The 15,359-nt window shown below is 52.5% G+C and overlaps 1 protein-coding gene across 3 annotated transcripts; it reads left to right on the forward strand.

Annotated features, from left to right (window-relative positions):
* The first annotated feature begins 2,786 nt into the window (after window positions 1-2,786).
* Tulp1 (TUB like protein 1) lies at window positions 2,787-15,322 on the forward strand. Of its 3 annotated transcripts, XM_036168398.1 has the most exons (15): window positions 2,787-2,833; window positions 2,950-3,001; window positions 3,336-3,417; window positions 3,513-3,665; window positions 4,000-4,131; window positions 4,911-5,006; window positions 5,114-5,233; window positions 5,491-5,609; window positions 6,598-6,603; window positions 8,723-8,893; window positions 9,005-9,117; window positions 10,632-10,746; window positions 10,823-10,921; window positions 12,841-13,012; window positions 15,179-15,322. In XM_036168398.1, exons 1-15 carry the CDS (start codon window positions 2,787-2,789, stop codon window positions 15,310-15,312), a joined length of 1,611 nt encoding a protein of 536 aa, XP_036024291.1. In that variant the 3' UTR covers window positions 15,313-15,322. The 3 variants fall into 3 exon arrangements, with proteins under 3 accessions (XP_036024291.1, XP_036024290.1, XP_036024292.1); XM_036168397.1 differs by lacking the exon at window positions 6,598-6,603 and having other exon boundaries at window positions 5,491-5,612; XM_036168399.1 differs by lacking the exon at window positions 3,513-3,665.
* The last annotated feature ends 37 nt before the right edge of the window (window positions 15,323-15,359 follow it).

The raw sequence follows: 15,359 nt of genomic DNA on the forward strand, positions 1-15,359 counted from the left end.
AATTGAACCTGGGTCCTCTGAAAGAGCAGTCAGTGCTCTTAACCTCTGAGCCATCTCTCCAGTCCTATTTACTTTTATTTTTAATGTTAGGTTTATTGAACACGCACATGTGTGTGTGTGTGTGTGTGTGTGTGTGTGTGTGTGTGTGTGTGTGTAAGTCAAGAAGACAAGTTGCTGGCATTGGTGCTTGCTCCCACCATGTGAATTGTGAGATCGAACAAAGGTCTTCAAACTTGGCGCCAAGCATGTTTACCCATCATGCCATCTTGCCAGCCCTTGTTTTTTGGTTTGTTTTGTTTTGGTTTTTAATTTATTTTTTATTATTTTTTTGAGGGCCTAGAAAGATGGCTCGTGTGGTTAAGAACACTGGCTGCTCTTTGAGAGGACCCAGGTTCATTTCGATGCCTACATGGTGGTTCACAACCATCTGTAACTCCAGCCTGAGGGCACTAACACAGTTCAGATAAACATACACATAACAAACAAACAAACAAACAAATAGAAAATTAATGTTTTATATTTTTGAGATTTTATTTATTTATTTGTTTGTTTGTTTGTTTATTTATTTATTTATGTGTATGTTTGCTGAAAATTGTGCATGTGTGCACGCACACATGAGTACAGGTGCCAAAGATGCCAGTGGCGTCGGATCCCCTGGAGCTGGATCACAGGAGGTTGGGAGCTACCCAGTACAGGTGCTGGGAACGGAAGTCCAGCCCTCGGCAACGGCAACAGCAGCCGTGTTCGAGGGCAGGGAACCTTCTCTCCAACCACCTTATTTGGGTTTTGGAGACAGGTCATTCCAAGCAGCCCTGGCTAGTTTGCAATACCCAACATGCCTTGCTTCCGGAGCGCTGGGATTAGAACCACCTCAGCCAGGTTTTTTGTTTTGTTTTTTAAATGGGGGGGGGGGTGATCTCCAATTTATGGTCCTCCTAACTTAGCCTCCTGTACCCAGTGTACCCCCCCCAACACACACACAGACACACAAGTATTACATAACTAAAAATAATAGCCTGGCACGTGGATCCCAGCACTCAGGAGGCAGAGGCAGGTGGATCTCTGTGAGTTCAAGGCCATCGTTGTCTACACAGTGAGTTTCAGGCTAGCCAGAGTTACACAGGAAATAAATAGACAAAATGCACAATGGCATACACCTGTAATCCCAGTACTTGGAAGAGGAGGAGGATCAAGAGTTCAGCTACATAGTGAGTTTGAGGCTAGCCTGTGCTACCTGATAGCCTGTCTAAAAAAAAAAAAACTACAACAATAATGATAATAAAAACACAAGAGAAAGGTCTGGATTTGGACCTAATTCCACAGCTTCTCTCTAGCTGACACCAAGTAAAGCAAGTCACTTTGTGTCCTCCAGACTCAGTTTCTCCACCTGTAAAGTGGAGATCTTCTCTAGCCCAGCTCCATATTGACTCCTGTGAGCTCAGGTGAGATAACGTTCTGTGAGATCAGGCTGTGTGACATGTGCAGGGGGGAGAGGCAGAGGGCCCGAAGAAGGGCCCACAGTGGCTGATTACCGAGGGCTCTCAGCTGTCAACCAGGTAGGTTCCACACCGCCATTAAACCCATTTATAAGTGAGGGAACGGGCTCAGGGAGGCTGAGGAAAATACCAAACATGCCAACTCTTCAGTGACCCCACGCCTTCCAACACACCAGGCTGTGGGTAACCTCAGCCCATGTCTTGCTGAATGCCTTCCTTTATTGTTTTGGATCTGGAAACTTTGGGGACCCCTTAAGCAAACCTCTCCCATTGCAGTCCTAATACCACTAGCCTAAATGCTGCCAACTTTACGGTTGTATCTCAAGCCCAGACAGCAGGGGGCCTCTAATCCTTACTTGGGAGGCAGAAGCAGGCAAACCTCCGGGAATTAGTTCAAGGCCAGCCTGGTCTACACAGTGAGTTCTAGGTCAGCCAGGGCTACATAGTGAAATCTTGACTCAAAAAATAAAATAAAATAAAAATAGCCAGGCGGTGGTGGCACACGCCTGTAATCCCTGCATTCGGGAGGCAGAGGCAGGTGGATCTCTGTGAGTTCGAGGCCAGCCTGGTCTACAGAGCTAGTCCAGGACAGGCTCCAAAACTACAGAGAAACCCTGTCTCGAAAAACCTAAATAAATAAATAAATAAATAAATAAATAAATAAATAAATAAATAAAATAATAAAAAAAATACAGCTGCCAAAATGACTCAGAAAGGGCACTTGCTGATATCCACAAATTAAGTGATTGTCCCTTGGACCTCTGTACACATGAACATGGCATGTGTACCACCCACACATGCAATAAATAAATGTAAACATTTAAAAATAAGCCTATCTCTTATTATGAGTGTGGTGTCACATGCTGGCAATCCCAGCACTCAGGAGCCTGGAGAATTTTGGCTTCCAGGCCAGCCCGCACCAGGAGACCCTGGCTACACGGGGAGACCCTGTCTGGGGATTTGGGGACAACGTGGAGTGGAGAGGCAGTCTAGCCCTTTACTCTCCAGGACCCCTCCTCCCCCACCACTGACAGGGTACACAGGGAAGTGTCTGAGTTGGGTGGAGGGTGGTATCCTGTCCTTCAGCAGGCTGCTGTGCTGAGGAGACTGGGGGTCCAGATCCTCCCCTTAGTGACTGAGTCCATGGGCTGACGCGTCTTGTCCTCAGAGGTGAGTCCGCGTGGCCTCTAGCCCGAGCTGAGCTGAGCAGGTGGGGAGAAGCTGAGCTGAGATTAGCTAGTGAGGAGGACAGGGACAAGGCACTTGACTGTGACAAGCGACAGGCGCACCATGCCACTGCAGGAGGAGACCCTCCGGGAAGTGTGGGCCTCAGACAGGTGGGATCCCCCACATCGTCCCATCTGAACCCCAGGCTCCAGTTCCGGGGCCACAGTAGCGGTGGGGAGGGGGTAGAACGCAAGTAGGGAACAGTCTGGTTCCTTTGTACCCTCAGTGGCCATGAAGAGGATTGGCTGAGCCCGGAGCCCCCGCTGCGCCCCAAGCAGGTGTGTCTCCAGCTTTGGGGTTGGAAAGGAGGCACAAAGGGGCCCCGCGGTGTGCACAGGAAGGTGGCTGTTGGAGAGAGGTCCTCTCGCCAGCATCTGCGGCTCTTTACCCCAAGAGTTTAGGAGAACAGGGGTTTAGGACATGGGGTGCCCAGGGGGACTTGGGGGCTTTAGGTCTTGGAAGTGACCATCCTGCAAGTATGGGTCATCCACACCGAGAAGGGGCTGCAGCACCCCTTGGGTTAATCCGAGGCTATTTCTGGTGAGTCCCAGGGATTAGAGGGGGATGGGAGCCCCAGAGTCCCCTTCTCTCCCTGTGACCCATGTTCCACAGCGACCCACCCAGGGACAGAAGTTGAGGAAGAAGAAGTCCGAGACCCCCGAGTCTCCGGGATCCAAGCCCCGCAGAGCTGGAGGTGAGTCCTGGGGGTGCACCGAGAGGGTGTGGGCAGGGGAGGCTGAAGGGGGGACCTCGGGGACAGGACCCTGCTGAGCCCGACATCTGGCCCAGCTGGGCGCAGGAAGCTCGAGGAGCCCCCGGCGGACCCCGCCGAGGCGTGCACTGCACCGACAGTCTACGCCAAGTTCCTTCGGGACCCCGAGGCCAAGAAGAGGGACCCCCGGGAAACCTTCCTGGTTGCCCGGGCCCCAGATGCGGGAGGCGGTGAGTGAGACATATGGAGCGAGGGGCAGATGTGTGAGCTGTCCCAGGGACGCAGGAGGGACCACCTGGGCACCCATGCCAGGGGTGGGTTCCCTTGTTCTTTCCCTGTTACATACATGGGGAAACTGAGGCAGCGGGGGTCCAAGCTTTTGCCTTGAGCTACAACTAGTAGCCAAAGTACCCCAAATGGGAACAACGGTCAGGAGGGAGGTGACAGGGAGGCAGAGCGGGGTGCTTCCCACTGCAGCCTCTTCTGGAAGGGGCTTGAAGCCTGGCAGCACCCTGCAGGCACTGGACCTCTGGAGCCTGTGTTACAAGTGTATTCTGTCCATAGAGGAGGGTTCAGAGGAGGATTCGGAGGACGATGATGAAGAGGAGGAAGAGGGGAAAAAAGAGAAAAGCTCTCTGCCTCCTAGGAGACCACTCAAGGAGAGAGAGAAGAAAGCCAAGGCCCTAGGCCCGCAGGGTAGGTGCAGGACAGGCAGGCAGAGAGTCCCCTGAGGGGCGGGTGAGACCCCAAAGCTCCTCAGCACCTCGAGCAGAGTGCACCCCCCACCTGCTGGTCTCTAAGGAGGTCAGCCCTCAAGGCTGCTGCATTCTGCCGAGGGTGCACCCCGAGAAGGAGTGTGTTTTCTTTGTGAGCTTTTGCTTTGACGTGATGTGAATTAACATTCCAATTTGTTTTGTTTGTTTGTTTTTATTTTTTTCAAGACAGGGTTTCTCTTTGTAGCCCAGGCTGTCCTGGAACTGGATCTGGAGACCAGGCTGTCCTCTAACTCAGAGATCTGCCTGTGTCTGCTTCCTCCTGAGTGCTGGGATTAAAGGCCTGCACCACCACCGCCTGGCTAGCGTTATACTTTTTATTAAGTAGACAAAAGTAAAAAGAAATCTGTGGCTAGAGGCAGTGGGCTCCAGGCCTGGAAGGTCTGGTGAGAAATGTGTAGGATGCTGGACCTGGTCCCTGTGGAGGGGCGCAGGCTGAGAGCAGGGTGTGGAGAGGGTTTCTGGAGGAGAGCCTGGCGGAGCATCAGGGGCTGAAGTGATGGCCTGGCATCCGCTCACTCACTCATTGCTTCGATGCCTCTTAAGCTGGTTCCTAGCCAGATGGGGTTTAGACTCAGCAGAAGGAACATCAGATCCACAGACCACAGAGTTCCCTGTTTGGCTCTCAGCGCTGTGGGGACCGGAGGCTGGATGAGAGGGTTAGTAGGTGGTCCCCAACCCCCCCCAACCTCCTATTCCTAGGGGACCTAGGAAGCCCTGAAGCCCCCAGGAAACCACCTCGCCCCAAGAAGAAGGAGGCAGGTGAGGGCACCAAGCTGAAAAAGGCAAAGAAGAAAGGTAAGTGGGGGACAGACACTGACGGACAGATGGACAGACGGACGGTTGGTGGACAGGGGGCGCTGGGTGTGTTGAGATGGTGACCTTTTCTTGTATCCTCTCTGCAGGGGCCGGGGAGACTGACAAGGACCCCGTGAAGAGCCCAGCAGCCCCGAGGAAGAAGATCCCAGCTGCCATGTTCCTGGTTGGGGAAGGCGGCCCGGCCGAGAAGGCTACGAAGAAGAAAGGTACGTGGCTGAAGGTAACAGGAACAGGGACACTGTGTGTGCAGTACCACGGGAGGAGTGAGGGCGAGAGCCAGACCACGTGGGGACATCCTGACACCCCTGCTCTGACAGCTGTGTGGCCCTAAGCAGGCGGCCTTCCTGAGGCTCCGATCAGAACCTTTTTATGGCCGTGGAGTGGATTAAAGGGAAACCTGGGTGTTGGGAACCCCTGGCCAATCAGGGCAAAGGGTCTACAGCCTTTCCCCCTCCATGCTCAGGGCCCCCCAAAGGCTCAGAGGAAGAGAAGAAGGAGGAAGAGGAGGAGGAGGAAGAGGAGGACTCTGCTGTGATGAAGAACAGTAACCAGAAAGGCCGGGCGAAGGGGAAAGGCAGAAAGGTTGTCACCGAGGGGCAGGTGTGGGGGGACTTTGTGGGCGAGGACTTGGCTTCCTATCCATAATGGGCACAAGGCCCAGGAACATGGGGTTCATAGGGACAGAAGAGGCCACCCACAGACCTTCCACACTCTTGTCCAGACTTCCCCTCTGCAGTACAAACATCAGACAGTCCCCAGCGAGAAGATGTTAAAATACCCGGGAGGCTGGGGCTCTGGATTTCGGGAGGGTGAAGGTGGGGGCAATGGAATGGAATAAGGTCTTGCTATGTAGCCCAGGCTAACCTGGAGCTCCAGATCTTTCTACCCCCACTGGTACTGGGATTACAGGTGTGAGTCTATGTCTGGCTTCTGTTAGACACATCTTATACACCTTTGGGGACACTGAGTGGCTGGGAGCTGGCTAGCAGGACCAGCCGTCAATATACTTCCACTCTGCTGAATTCATCCCTCAGGACCTCTAGCCTCCCAGCCTTAGTTCCCTGTGCATGCAACCCAGCATAGGGAGGTGGCAGCATCAGGATCAGGTGTTCAGAGCTAACCTCAGCTACACTGTGAGGTTGAGGTCAGCCTGGCCTATGTGAGAGCCTGTCTCCAACAGTAAAGAGGGGCTGGAGAAATGGCCCAGCAGTGGGGTGCGCTTCCAGAGAAACCGGGTTTGATTCCCAGCACCCACATGGCACCTCACCTTTGGAAGTCCAGTTCCAGGGGATCTGATATCCTCTTCTGAGCTCTGGAGGCACCAGGCACACAGGAGGTGCACAGACACACATGCAGGCAAAACACTCATACAAAGGAAAAGTAAATCTTTAAATAAAATAACCAATCAATCCCTGGCTGCCAAAGGCTCCAGAATCTTCCCAGTTTGTCCTGATTTGACATCTGCCACTGTCAAGACAGGTCGCTAAGGACTTTGAAGGACAAGCTGTGCACACGCTGGTACACACACGAGGAGGCCTGGCTGAGAGTATTAAGACTCTCCTCTAACAAGAAAGCCGTACAAGAGCCAGCCCTGGTTCGAGCTTTGTGGGTTTAATAGTTTGTGTAGGAGTGGCAGGTCTTCCGGGATGGATTGGCATTAACTAAGATCACCGCCGCTCATGTCCACGGTGTTTTATCCCGGGTGGAAACGGCCCTCCACACAGCAGGCCCTTGAAAGTCACAGGTGTAGAAACGTTTGCCTAAGTGACAGTGACTTTTCTCACCTCACGTTCCAGGCATAGTCTGTTTCCCAAGTTTCTTCTGCAGCAGGCTGGAGAACAGTCAAGATGGTCATTTGCCCCTTGGCCAAGGGCCCCAGGCTGTGCTTTTACCAAACACATGGTGTAGAACTGACCCCAGGCAGGAGGCTCCTCAGCCCTCACAGATAACTCGGAAGCCTCAGGTGCTGAATCCCCCAGCCTGATAGGTCAGTTGCCCTCCTGAGGAACTGGAGTCCCCTCACAGAGCAGCAGGAGAAAGGGCACCAGGTCTCACCCTGCCTCCTCCTGTAAGAGAAGTGTTACTAGGAAATTCTCCAACGGCAAAGTACGCTGACACATTCATGAGTCAGCTGTGTCTGTCTTGCTGCGTAACAAATGGCCTCCAAGCTTTAGTGTCTTCAAATATGGAGCCAGCTTTTCCACTTAGTTTTTTTTCTTTCTTTTATATATATTTTTTGGTTTTTTCATGACAGGGTTTCTAGATATCCGCCTGGCTCTGCCTCCCTATTGCTGGGATTAAAGGCGTGTGCCACCACCACCCAGCTCTACTTAGTTTCTAAGGGTCAGGGTGTCACACGAGGCTGTATTCACCTGAAAGTCTGGCTAGGAATGGACAGTTCATTTCTAAAGTGGTTCAGTCATGGTTGTGGGTTGGAGACCTCTCTTCCTCTCCATATAGACCTCTCCCACAGCATTGGCATGATCCCAATATCTGTATAACAGGGACAGCTACCCCTGTGTGTTAAGAATGAGAAGAGGCAGTATGTGGAGAGCTAGACATGGTGGTGCACACCTCCACTCCAGGCACTGGAAGGCTAAGCAAGATTGCAGTGAGGCCAGCCTAGGCTACAGAGTGGGTTTGAGGCCAGCCTTGGCCTTATAGTGGAACCCTATCTCGGATTAAAAAAAAAAAAAAATAGGGGCTGAAGAGATGGTTCAGTGGTTAAGAGCGTTTGCTGCTCTCACAGAGGACCTGGATTCAGTTCCCTGCACCCACATAATGGCTTATAACAATTTATAACTGCAGTTCCAGGGGATCCTGTAGTCTCTTCTGGCCACCAAGGGCACCAGGCACACACTCATGTGGTGTACAGACAGACAGACATGCAGACAAAATACTCATATATATTACAAAAGAACAAAACAAAAGCAAAAATACTATCACCACCACCACCACCACCACCACCACAAGGCCAGATGTGGTAGTGTTATCCCAGGACTTGGGAGGTGAAGGCAGGAGGATCAGGAGTTCGAGCCCAGCCTCCTCAACACAGTGAGTCCAAGGCCAGCCTGGGCTATGTGAGTCTTTGTCCTTAAAAATGAAAATGGGGGTTGGGGATTTAGCTCAGTGGTAGAGCGCTTGCCTAGCAAGCGCAAGGCCCTGGGTTCGATCCTCAGCTCAAAAAAAAAAAAAAGTAAAAATGAAAATGGGCTGGAGAGATGGCTCAGTGGTTAAGAGCACCGGCTGCTCTTCCAGAGGACCAGGGTTCAATTCCCAGCTCCCACATGGTGGCTCACAACCATAACTGCAATTCCAGGCGACCTGACACCCTCACACAGACATACATGCAGGCAAAACACCAGAGAATAAGAATATACACATTGAATCTACATGTGGTGTGGAATGAAAACAAGAAAGGAAGTTGTGGCTGACAGCCCCTAGTAGTGGAACCTGAACGGTGGCTGACGGAGCTCAAGCTGGAATATAGTCAATCACAGAATTCCAGAGCCTTCTATCATGAGGTTGGGCTGTGGGCGATGGAGGCGCCTCGGCTCCCAGGTCTGGATGCTAGACCTATCATCTATCTCTTTTCTCCCTCCAGAAAGCGGTGAGTGGTGGCCTGTCCTGCCTAGGGTGCAGAAAGGGACCCATGGTGTAGGGTGTCCTGGCTAACGCACCGTCTGCCCGTGCAGAAGGAGGAGAGGGCGCCGTCCCCCCCTGTGGAAGTGGGTGAACCCCGGGAGTTTGTGCTGCGGCCAGCTCCCCAGGGCAAGGCGGTGCGCTGCCGGCTGACGCGGGACAAGAAGGGCATGGACCGCGGCATGTACCCATCCTACTTCCTGCACCTGGACGCGGAGAAGAAGGTATTGAGAAAGGGGCTGGGTGTGTCTAGGGCTGGGGGCAAGTGTCTAGGGCCTCCCTGGTCCCCCAGCTCCATCTGCCTCTCTCTGTCACCTCTGTCCTGTTCTCCGCAGGTGTTCCTCTTGGCCGGCAGGAAACGCAAGCGCAGTAAGACGGCCAATTACCTCATCTCCAGAGACCCTACCAACTTGTCCAGGGGAGGGGAGGATTTCATCGGAAAGCTGAGGTGCGGCTGAGCTTCTGGGCCACCAGCGGTCACTTCCGGCCCACTGTGGATGGCAGAGTGCCCCCACATAGGATGCTCCAGAGACATCCCTCAGCCTAGGGCGTTTCACACTCTGACATGCGTGAATCTCTTGGGGACCTGGTCTAGATGGTTTTGTGGGCTTGGGGTGGGCCCCTAGCCCTGCGTGTCAACATCTCCCCCGAGGGGCGGGGACTGTGCAGACCTGATCAAGGCTCTCACAGACGTGGACTCCAGCTCCACGAGGCAGGGCCAGGCCGATAGCCCAGCTCCCACACAGTCTTCTCAGAGGAGGTATATTGCTGGGTGTGGTGGTACACGCCTATAATCCCAGCACTTGGTGAGTTGAGATAGAAGCAGCAGGGGTTTAAGGTCACCCTTGGCTGTTTAAGGAACTTGGAGCTAGCCTGGGCTACATTAGCTACCCACTAAGAAAGAGGAAAGAGATGTAGCTCAGTTGATAGAGTATTTGCTTAACCAAGTTTGATCCTAGCACCACATAAACCAGGTGTCACAGAACACATCTGTAAAACCAGCACCAGGAGGCAGAGGCAGGAGGGTCCACATTAAGGCCAGCCTGGTCTATATCATGAGACACAGTCTCAAAAGCAAACGAAAGTGATATTTACTGAGTGAATGAACAAGTGAAGGGAGGCTCCATGTGACCAGGCTTCCTGTATGGCGCCCACTAGTCCGAAAAGACTTATTTACTTCATTTGTGCATTTAACAAATGGTATTTAGGCCTGCCTGTGCCTTAGGCTCAGTTCCAAATATTAACCAGATATTTCATCCTTTTATCAACCAAACCAGAGGAGGATTATAGCTATGATGATTTACAGGTGGGAAAGCTGGGGTCCAGCGAGATGGCCCACCGGGTAAGGGTTCTTGTCAGCAAGCCTGATGACCTGAGCTCAATCTCTGACACCCACATGATAGAAGGAGGGAACTGATTGCTGAACGCTGTCCTCTGACCTCCACTGTGTGCATGGCCACACATGTACACTCAATAAGTCAACTTACAAAACAATCCACTCAAGTGGGACTGTTGAGACTTTCCTATTTCCTAGGGCCACACAGATGGAGACAAAATTTGAATTTTTTTTTTAAGACAGGGTCTCATGTAGCCCAGGCTGGTTTGGACCTCATGATGTGGTGGCAGATGACCTTGGATACCCAGTCTTCTGCTTCCACCTGCCAAATGCAGCAGTTACTGTCCCACCTGGCTGCTTTTCTTGCAGCTGGGGATTGAACCGGGAGCCTCAGGCATGCAAAAAAGTGCTCCACCACTGAGCCCCGCAGCCAGGCTGTCTCAAAATAACCATGATTAGTAGTAATTTCAAAAACTCTCCCTTCAAGGGGAGCCTGGATCAGGGCACATGACATGCTCACTCCCAAGGCACACACTGCCCTTTGCTCTTGAAATGGGAGGCTATGGGAAGGGTTTTGGAATCAGAGGTGGTAGGTACCCTTGGCTCAACTCTTTTCCCATCCTCAGGTCCAATCTCCTGGGCAACCGCTTCACGGTCTTTGATAACGGGCAGAACCCACAGCGTGGCGGAGGAGGTGTGGACGTGGGGAGCCTGCGCCAGGAGCTGGCAGCTGTGGTCTATGTGAGAAGCCACTGTCCCCACCATGCCAGGCTCTCCTCAGGTAGGATGCGGCCTGACGTCCATCTCTCTCTTTCAGGAAACCAATGTTTTGGGGTTCCGCGGACCCCGGCGCATGACTGTCATCATCCCTGGAATGAACTCGGACAATGAGAGAGTCCCTATCCGGCCCCGAAATGTGAGCCTCTTCCTTCCTACCCCTTGTCCCTGAGAGCCTGGCTCTCTACTGACCCGCTCAGGGAGATCAGGGCCAGGAACTCGGCCTGCCCACCTCAGTCTCTTGAGTACACTTCTCACAGCTTCCTCCGGTCACTTGTAGAATGAACTCAGGTTCTCTGTCGCTGGATCCATGCCAGGCATGGTGGCACTTTCCTGTAATCCCAGAACTTGGGAGGTGAAGGCAGGCAGATCAGAGGGCCATCTCTAGCTACACACGGAGGGTTCTAGGCCAGCCTGAGCTACTCGGAACCCCATCTCAAAGAAATAAACAGTGCTGGAAAGATGACTCAGCAGTTAAGAGTACATAGTGTATTTCAAAGGACCTGAGATTGGTTTGTTTGTTTGTTTGTTTTTGTTTTTGAGGTGAGGGGAGACTGTTGTTTCTATGGCAGGGTCTCACTATGTAGTCTGGACTGGCCTTGAACTCACAGGGATCTGCCTATCTCTGCCTCCAGAGCACTGGCGTGAAAGGCGTGAGCCACCGTGAAGCAATGTGACCCCTTTGAAGCCGTAATCAGTGCAGGAGGTAGACAGCAGGTAGTGATGTGATGAATGAACAAAGGGTGGGAGAAGGGGGAAGGTAAGTGTTACAGGATGCTAAGAGGACCAGAGGGGGCAGCTGAGGCACATGCCTGGCATATGATTTCAATATCAGGCCTCAGAGATGCAAGGTGAGGGCTCTTCAGCATCTGGTATCTAGGTTTAGGGCGAGGACAGCCCGTGCAAAGGCCCTGGGGCAGAAGGTACCTGATGGGTTGAGGATCAGTAAGGTGACCATCATGGATAAAGGGCTTGAGGGCAGAGGTGATTCCAAGGGGCAGAGGGTACCTGTTTAACTGGCTTTTGCTCTGAGAGAGCTGGGAAGTCATAGCAGGGTTCTAAGCTATGACTTACAAAGTTCAAGGAACGACACTCCAAAGAGACCAAGTTGGAGTATGGGCAGTGTGGAAAAGAGGGGAAACTGTCCTGGGCTCTGTCGCTCTTGCAGGCTCGGCAAGCCTAGGATTTCAGAGACCCATGGGTCTCTGGCATGTCCCATGCTGCTGGGAGGCCAGGCTGTCATTGGAGGCCAATCTGGCTAGGAAGCTGGGCCTTACGGGTTCTAGTCGCTACTTCTAAGTCCAATGAGTAAGAACCCAGGTCCAAATGTGACACAGTAGTGATCAGAATACTACCTGCTGGGCCAGGGTGGCTCACCTGGCAGGCACCAGGTGCTGGGTTCCATCCCCAGCACTATAAAAACCAGGCATTGTGGTTCATGCCTACAATCCCAGCACTTAGGAGGTAGAGGCAAGAGGATCGGAACTATAAAGTTATCCTCAGCTATACAGGGAGTTTAATGCCAGCCTGGGCTATGTGGGAACCTGACAACACACACACACACACACACACACACACACACACACACACACACACAAACAACAACAACAATAATAATAATAATAATAATAATAATAATAATAATAATGGGCTTGGAGATATCTCTGTCAATAAGATACCTGCTGTACAGCAAGAGGGCTTGAGTGGAGATGCCCAGCACCCCATGTAAAAGCTGTGCACACTGGTGTGTACCTATAACCCAGCACTGGGCAGGAGGAGATGGGTGGATCCCCAAAATGCATTGATCACTCAGTCTAGCTCAGTCAATGCGCTCCAGGTTCAGTGGGAGACCAGAACATGAAGAGTGGCACTCCTCCTGGGTGCCAACCGAGCCTTTCTGCTCTCTGCCAGAGCATCCCCAATAAGACCCGTTCTCAGTGCTACCCTGCCCATATCTGCTGATACCCTCTGTGGACATTGCAGCACACATATCCTGGCCCCCTGAGCGAGCCCTGCCACCTCTAACCATCCTTTGTTACCTCCTCTTGGGCACCCCAGTCCAGCGATGGGCTGCTGGTTCGCTGGCAGAACAAGACGCTGGAGAGCCTCATCGAGCTACATAACAAGCCACCCATCTGGAATGAGGACAGTGGCTCCTACACCCTCAACTTCCAGGGCCGGGTCACTCAGGCCTCCGTCAAGAACTTTCAGATTGTACACGCTGATGACCGTGAGTATCTGAGTGTTCTCTCCCCTCCCCTTCTTGAGTCTGGGTTGGGAGGGGGCTCAGATAGTCCAGGCAAAAGTCTTGGGGTTCACTAGGACAAGTGGGTGACCTAGCATTGACCAGGACCCTTGGGTAGATGCTGAGACATTGCCAGTGGTATCATAATGAGGAGAGGGATGAGCTTGCTGGGATCTGGAAACCACCCAGAGTCTAACTAACCTCTTTGTGTGGAGTAGGTGGTGGGGCCAAAGGCCGCACAGTGGAAATGAGAGTTAGAACTTATTGTGTTCGAGATAATTGTCTTAAAACAAGGTCTCACTATATAGTCCTGCCTGTCTTGAACCTCTCTGTGAGGACCAGGCTGGGCTTGAACTCACAGAGATCTCCCTGCCTCTGCCTCCCGAATGCTGGGATTAAAGGGGTTTGCCACCATATGGAGCAACGGTTATCTTTTAAGAACAGGGATTATGCTGGGCAGTGGTGGCGCATGCCTTTAATCCCAGCACACGGGAGGCAGAGCCAGGCGGATCTCTGTGAGTTTGAGCAAGATCCAGGACAGGCAACAAAACTACATGAAGAAACCCTGTCTCAAAAAAACAAAACAAACAAACAAACAAACCAGGGATTGTTAGGGCTTGGCAGGGAGGCATACACCACCACCTTCTGTGTCTGTGTGTGCATCAGGGGACAATCTGCAGAAGCCACTTCTCTCCCTCCATCAATTGAGCCCCAGGAATCAAATTCAGGTCATCAGCCTTGGCAGGAAGCACCAAGAGTAGGGGATGTGGACCATGCATTTCTTTTTCTTTCTTTCTTTCTTTTCTTTTCTTTTCTTTTCTTTTTTTTTTTTTTTTTTGGTTTTTCAAGACAGGGTTTCTCTGTAGCTTTGGAGCCTGTCCTGGACTAGCTCTGTAGACCAGGCTGGCCTCGGACTCACAGAGACCCGCCTCCCTCTGCCTCCCAAGTGCTGGGATTAAAGGCGTGTGCCACCACCACCCGGCTTGGACCATGCATTTCTAAGTGTCCACAACTTGTATTTAAGATTTATTATTTTTATGTGTGTGTGCCTACATGGGTTATGTGCACCTTATGTATGCAGCTGCCCACAGAGGCCAGAGGGTGTCAGATCCTCTAGAACCAGAGTTACTGGGTCCTCTGCAAGAGCAGTAAGTGCTCTTAACTGCTGAGCCATCTCTCCAGTCCTCTACATCTGCTCACAGACTGCCCCTAAGGACTTAGGGAAAGGGGGTCTTCAGAGCACCAATGTCTCTGTCACAGCTTGGGCAAGAAGAAGTCCCACCAGAGCACAGCACGAAAGACTCCAGGGTTAGAGGGTTTGGCCAGTATTATGCAAGCCCCACCCCATTCCATCCCAGAGCTGTCCCAGGGTCTCATGTCCCCTGTCCTTGGGACTTTTCACCAGGCCAGTTCCTGTGGGAGCCTGGTCTGCCACCACACCAGGGTGGAGGGACTTTTGTTTTAAAAGCCATCTTCCCATTCCTACGAAAGGCTGGGAGAGAGGTGCTGAGATCCAGGCTGGGAAGTCTGTTGGGTGGTCCTGCCTGTTGTCCGGGTGACCAGCCTGGTTCTCAGAGTCAGGACGGCCAGAGCATTTGGGAGAGATAGCAGGAGGATTAGGAGCTCAAGGCCAGCCTTGGCTACAGGAAGAGAGAAGGGAGAGAGGGAGGGCAGGGTGGGGGAAGAGGTTGGTTGATTGAAAGTGATTGGAACTGATAGCTCTCAGAACAGGAGATGCCTGAGTCCAGCGGCAACTTGGGAAGGAAGGGAACACCTAGTTAGAGAAGGACCAGAACCAGGGTCGAATGTGGGCCTTATGGACTGGGGTCTGGACAGAGGAATGAGGCCAAAAGACGTTAGTAAAGTCGTGAGGGAAGGGTTCTGGTTTGGTCAAATTTGTCGGGCTCCAGCACTGCTAGATTACAGGTTTGCTGTAGCCCTGGGCAGTAGCTGATAAGGTGGGGCTCCTGCCCCGAGGACTCGCTGTGACAGACCCTATACAGGCGGGGCTCCTTCGCTGTCACAGAAAAGGGATGGTGGCCTGAGGCTGCCTGGGGGCTGTGACTCCAAACCAAGGAGAAAGGCCTCCCGGTGTAAAGGGGTGGCCTGCCAAGATGGGGTCTCCGAGGTCACCCCATTGTCTGTCCACAGCCGACTATATAGTGCTCCAGTTCGGTCGTGTCGCTGAGGACGCCTTCACTCTGGACTACCGGTACCCGCTGTGCGCCCTGCAAGCCTTCGCCATCGCCCTCTCCAGCTTCGATGGAAAGCTGGCCTGCGAGTGACCCCACAACTCCTCAGAGCTGGGAAAGCATTCAGTTAGGGGTGGCAG

This window comes from Onychomys torridus, chromosome 18, assembly GCF_903995425.1.
Source record: "Onychomys torridus chromosome 18, mOncTor1.1, whole genome shotgun sequence".
Classification (NCBI taxonomy): Eukaryota; Metazoa; Chordata; class Mammalia; order Rodentia; family Cricetidae; genus Onychomys; species Onychomys torridus.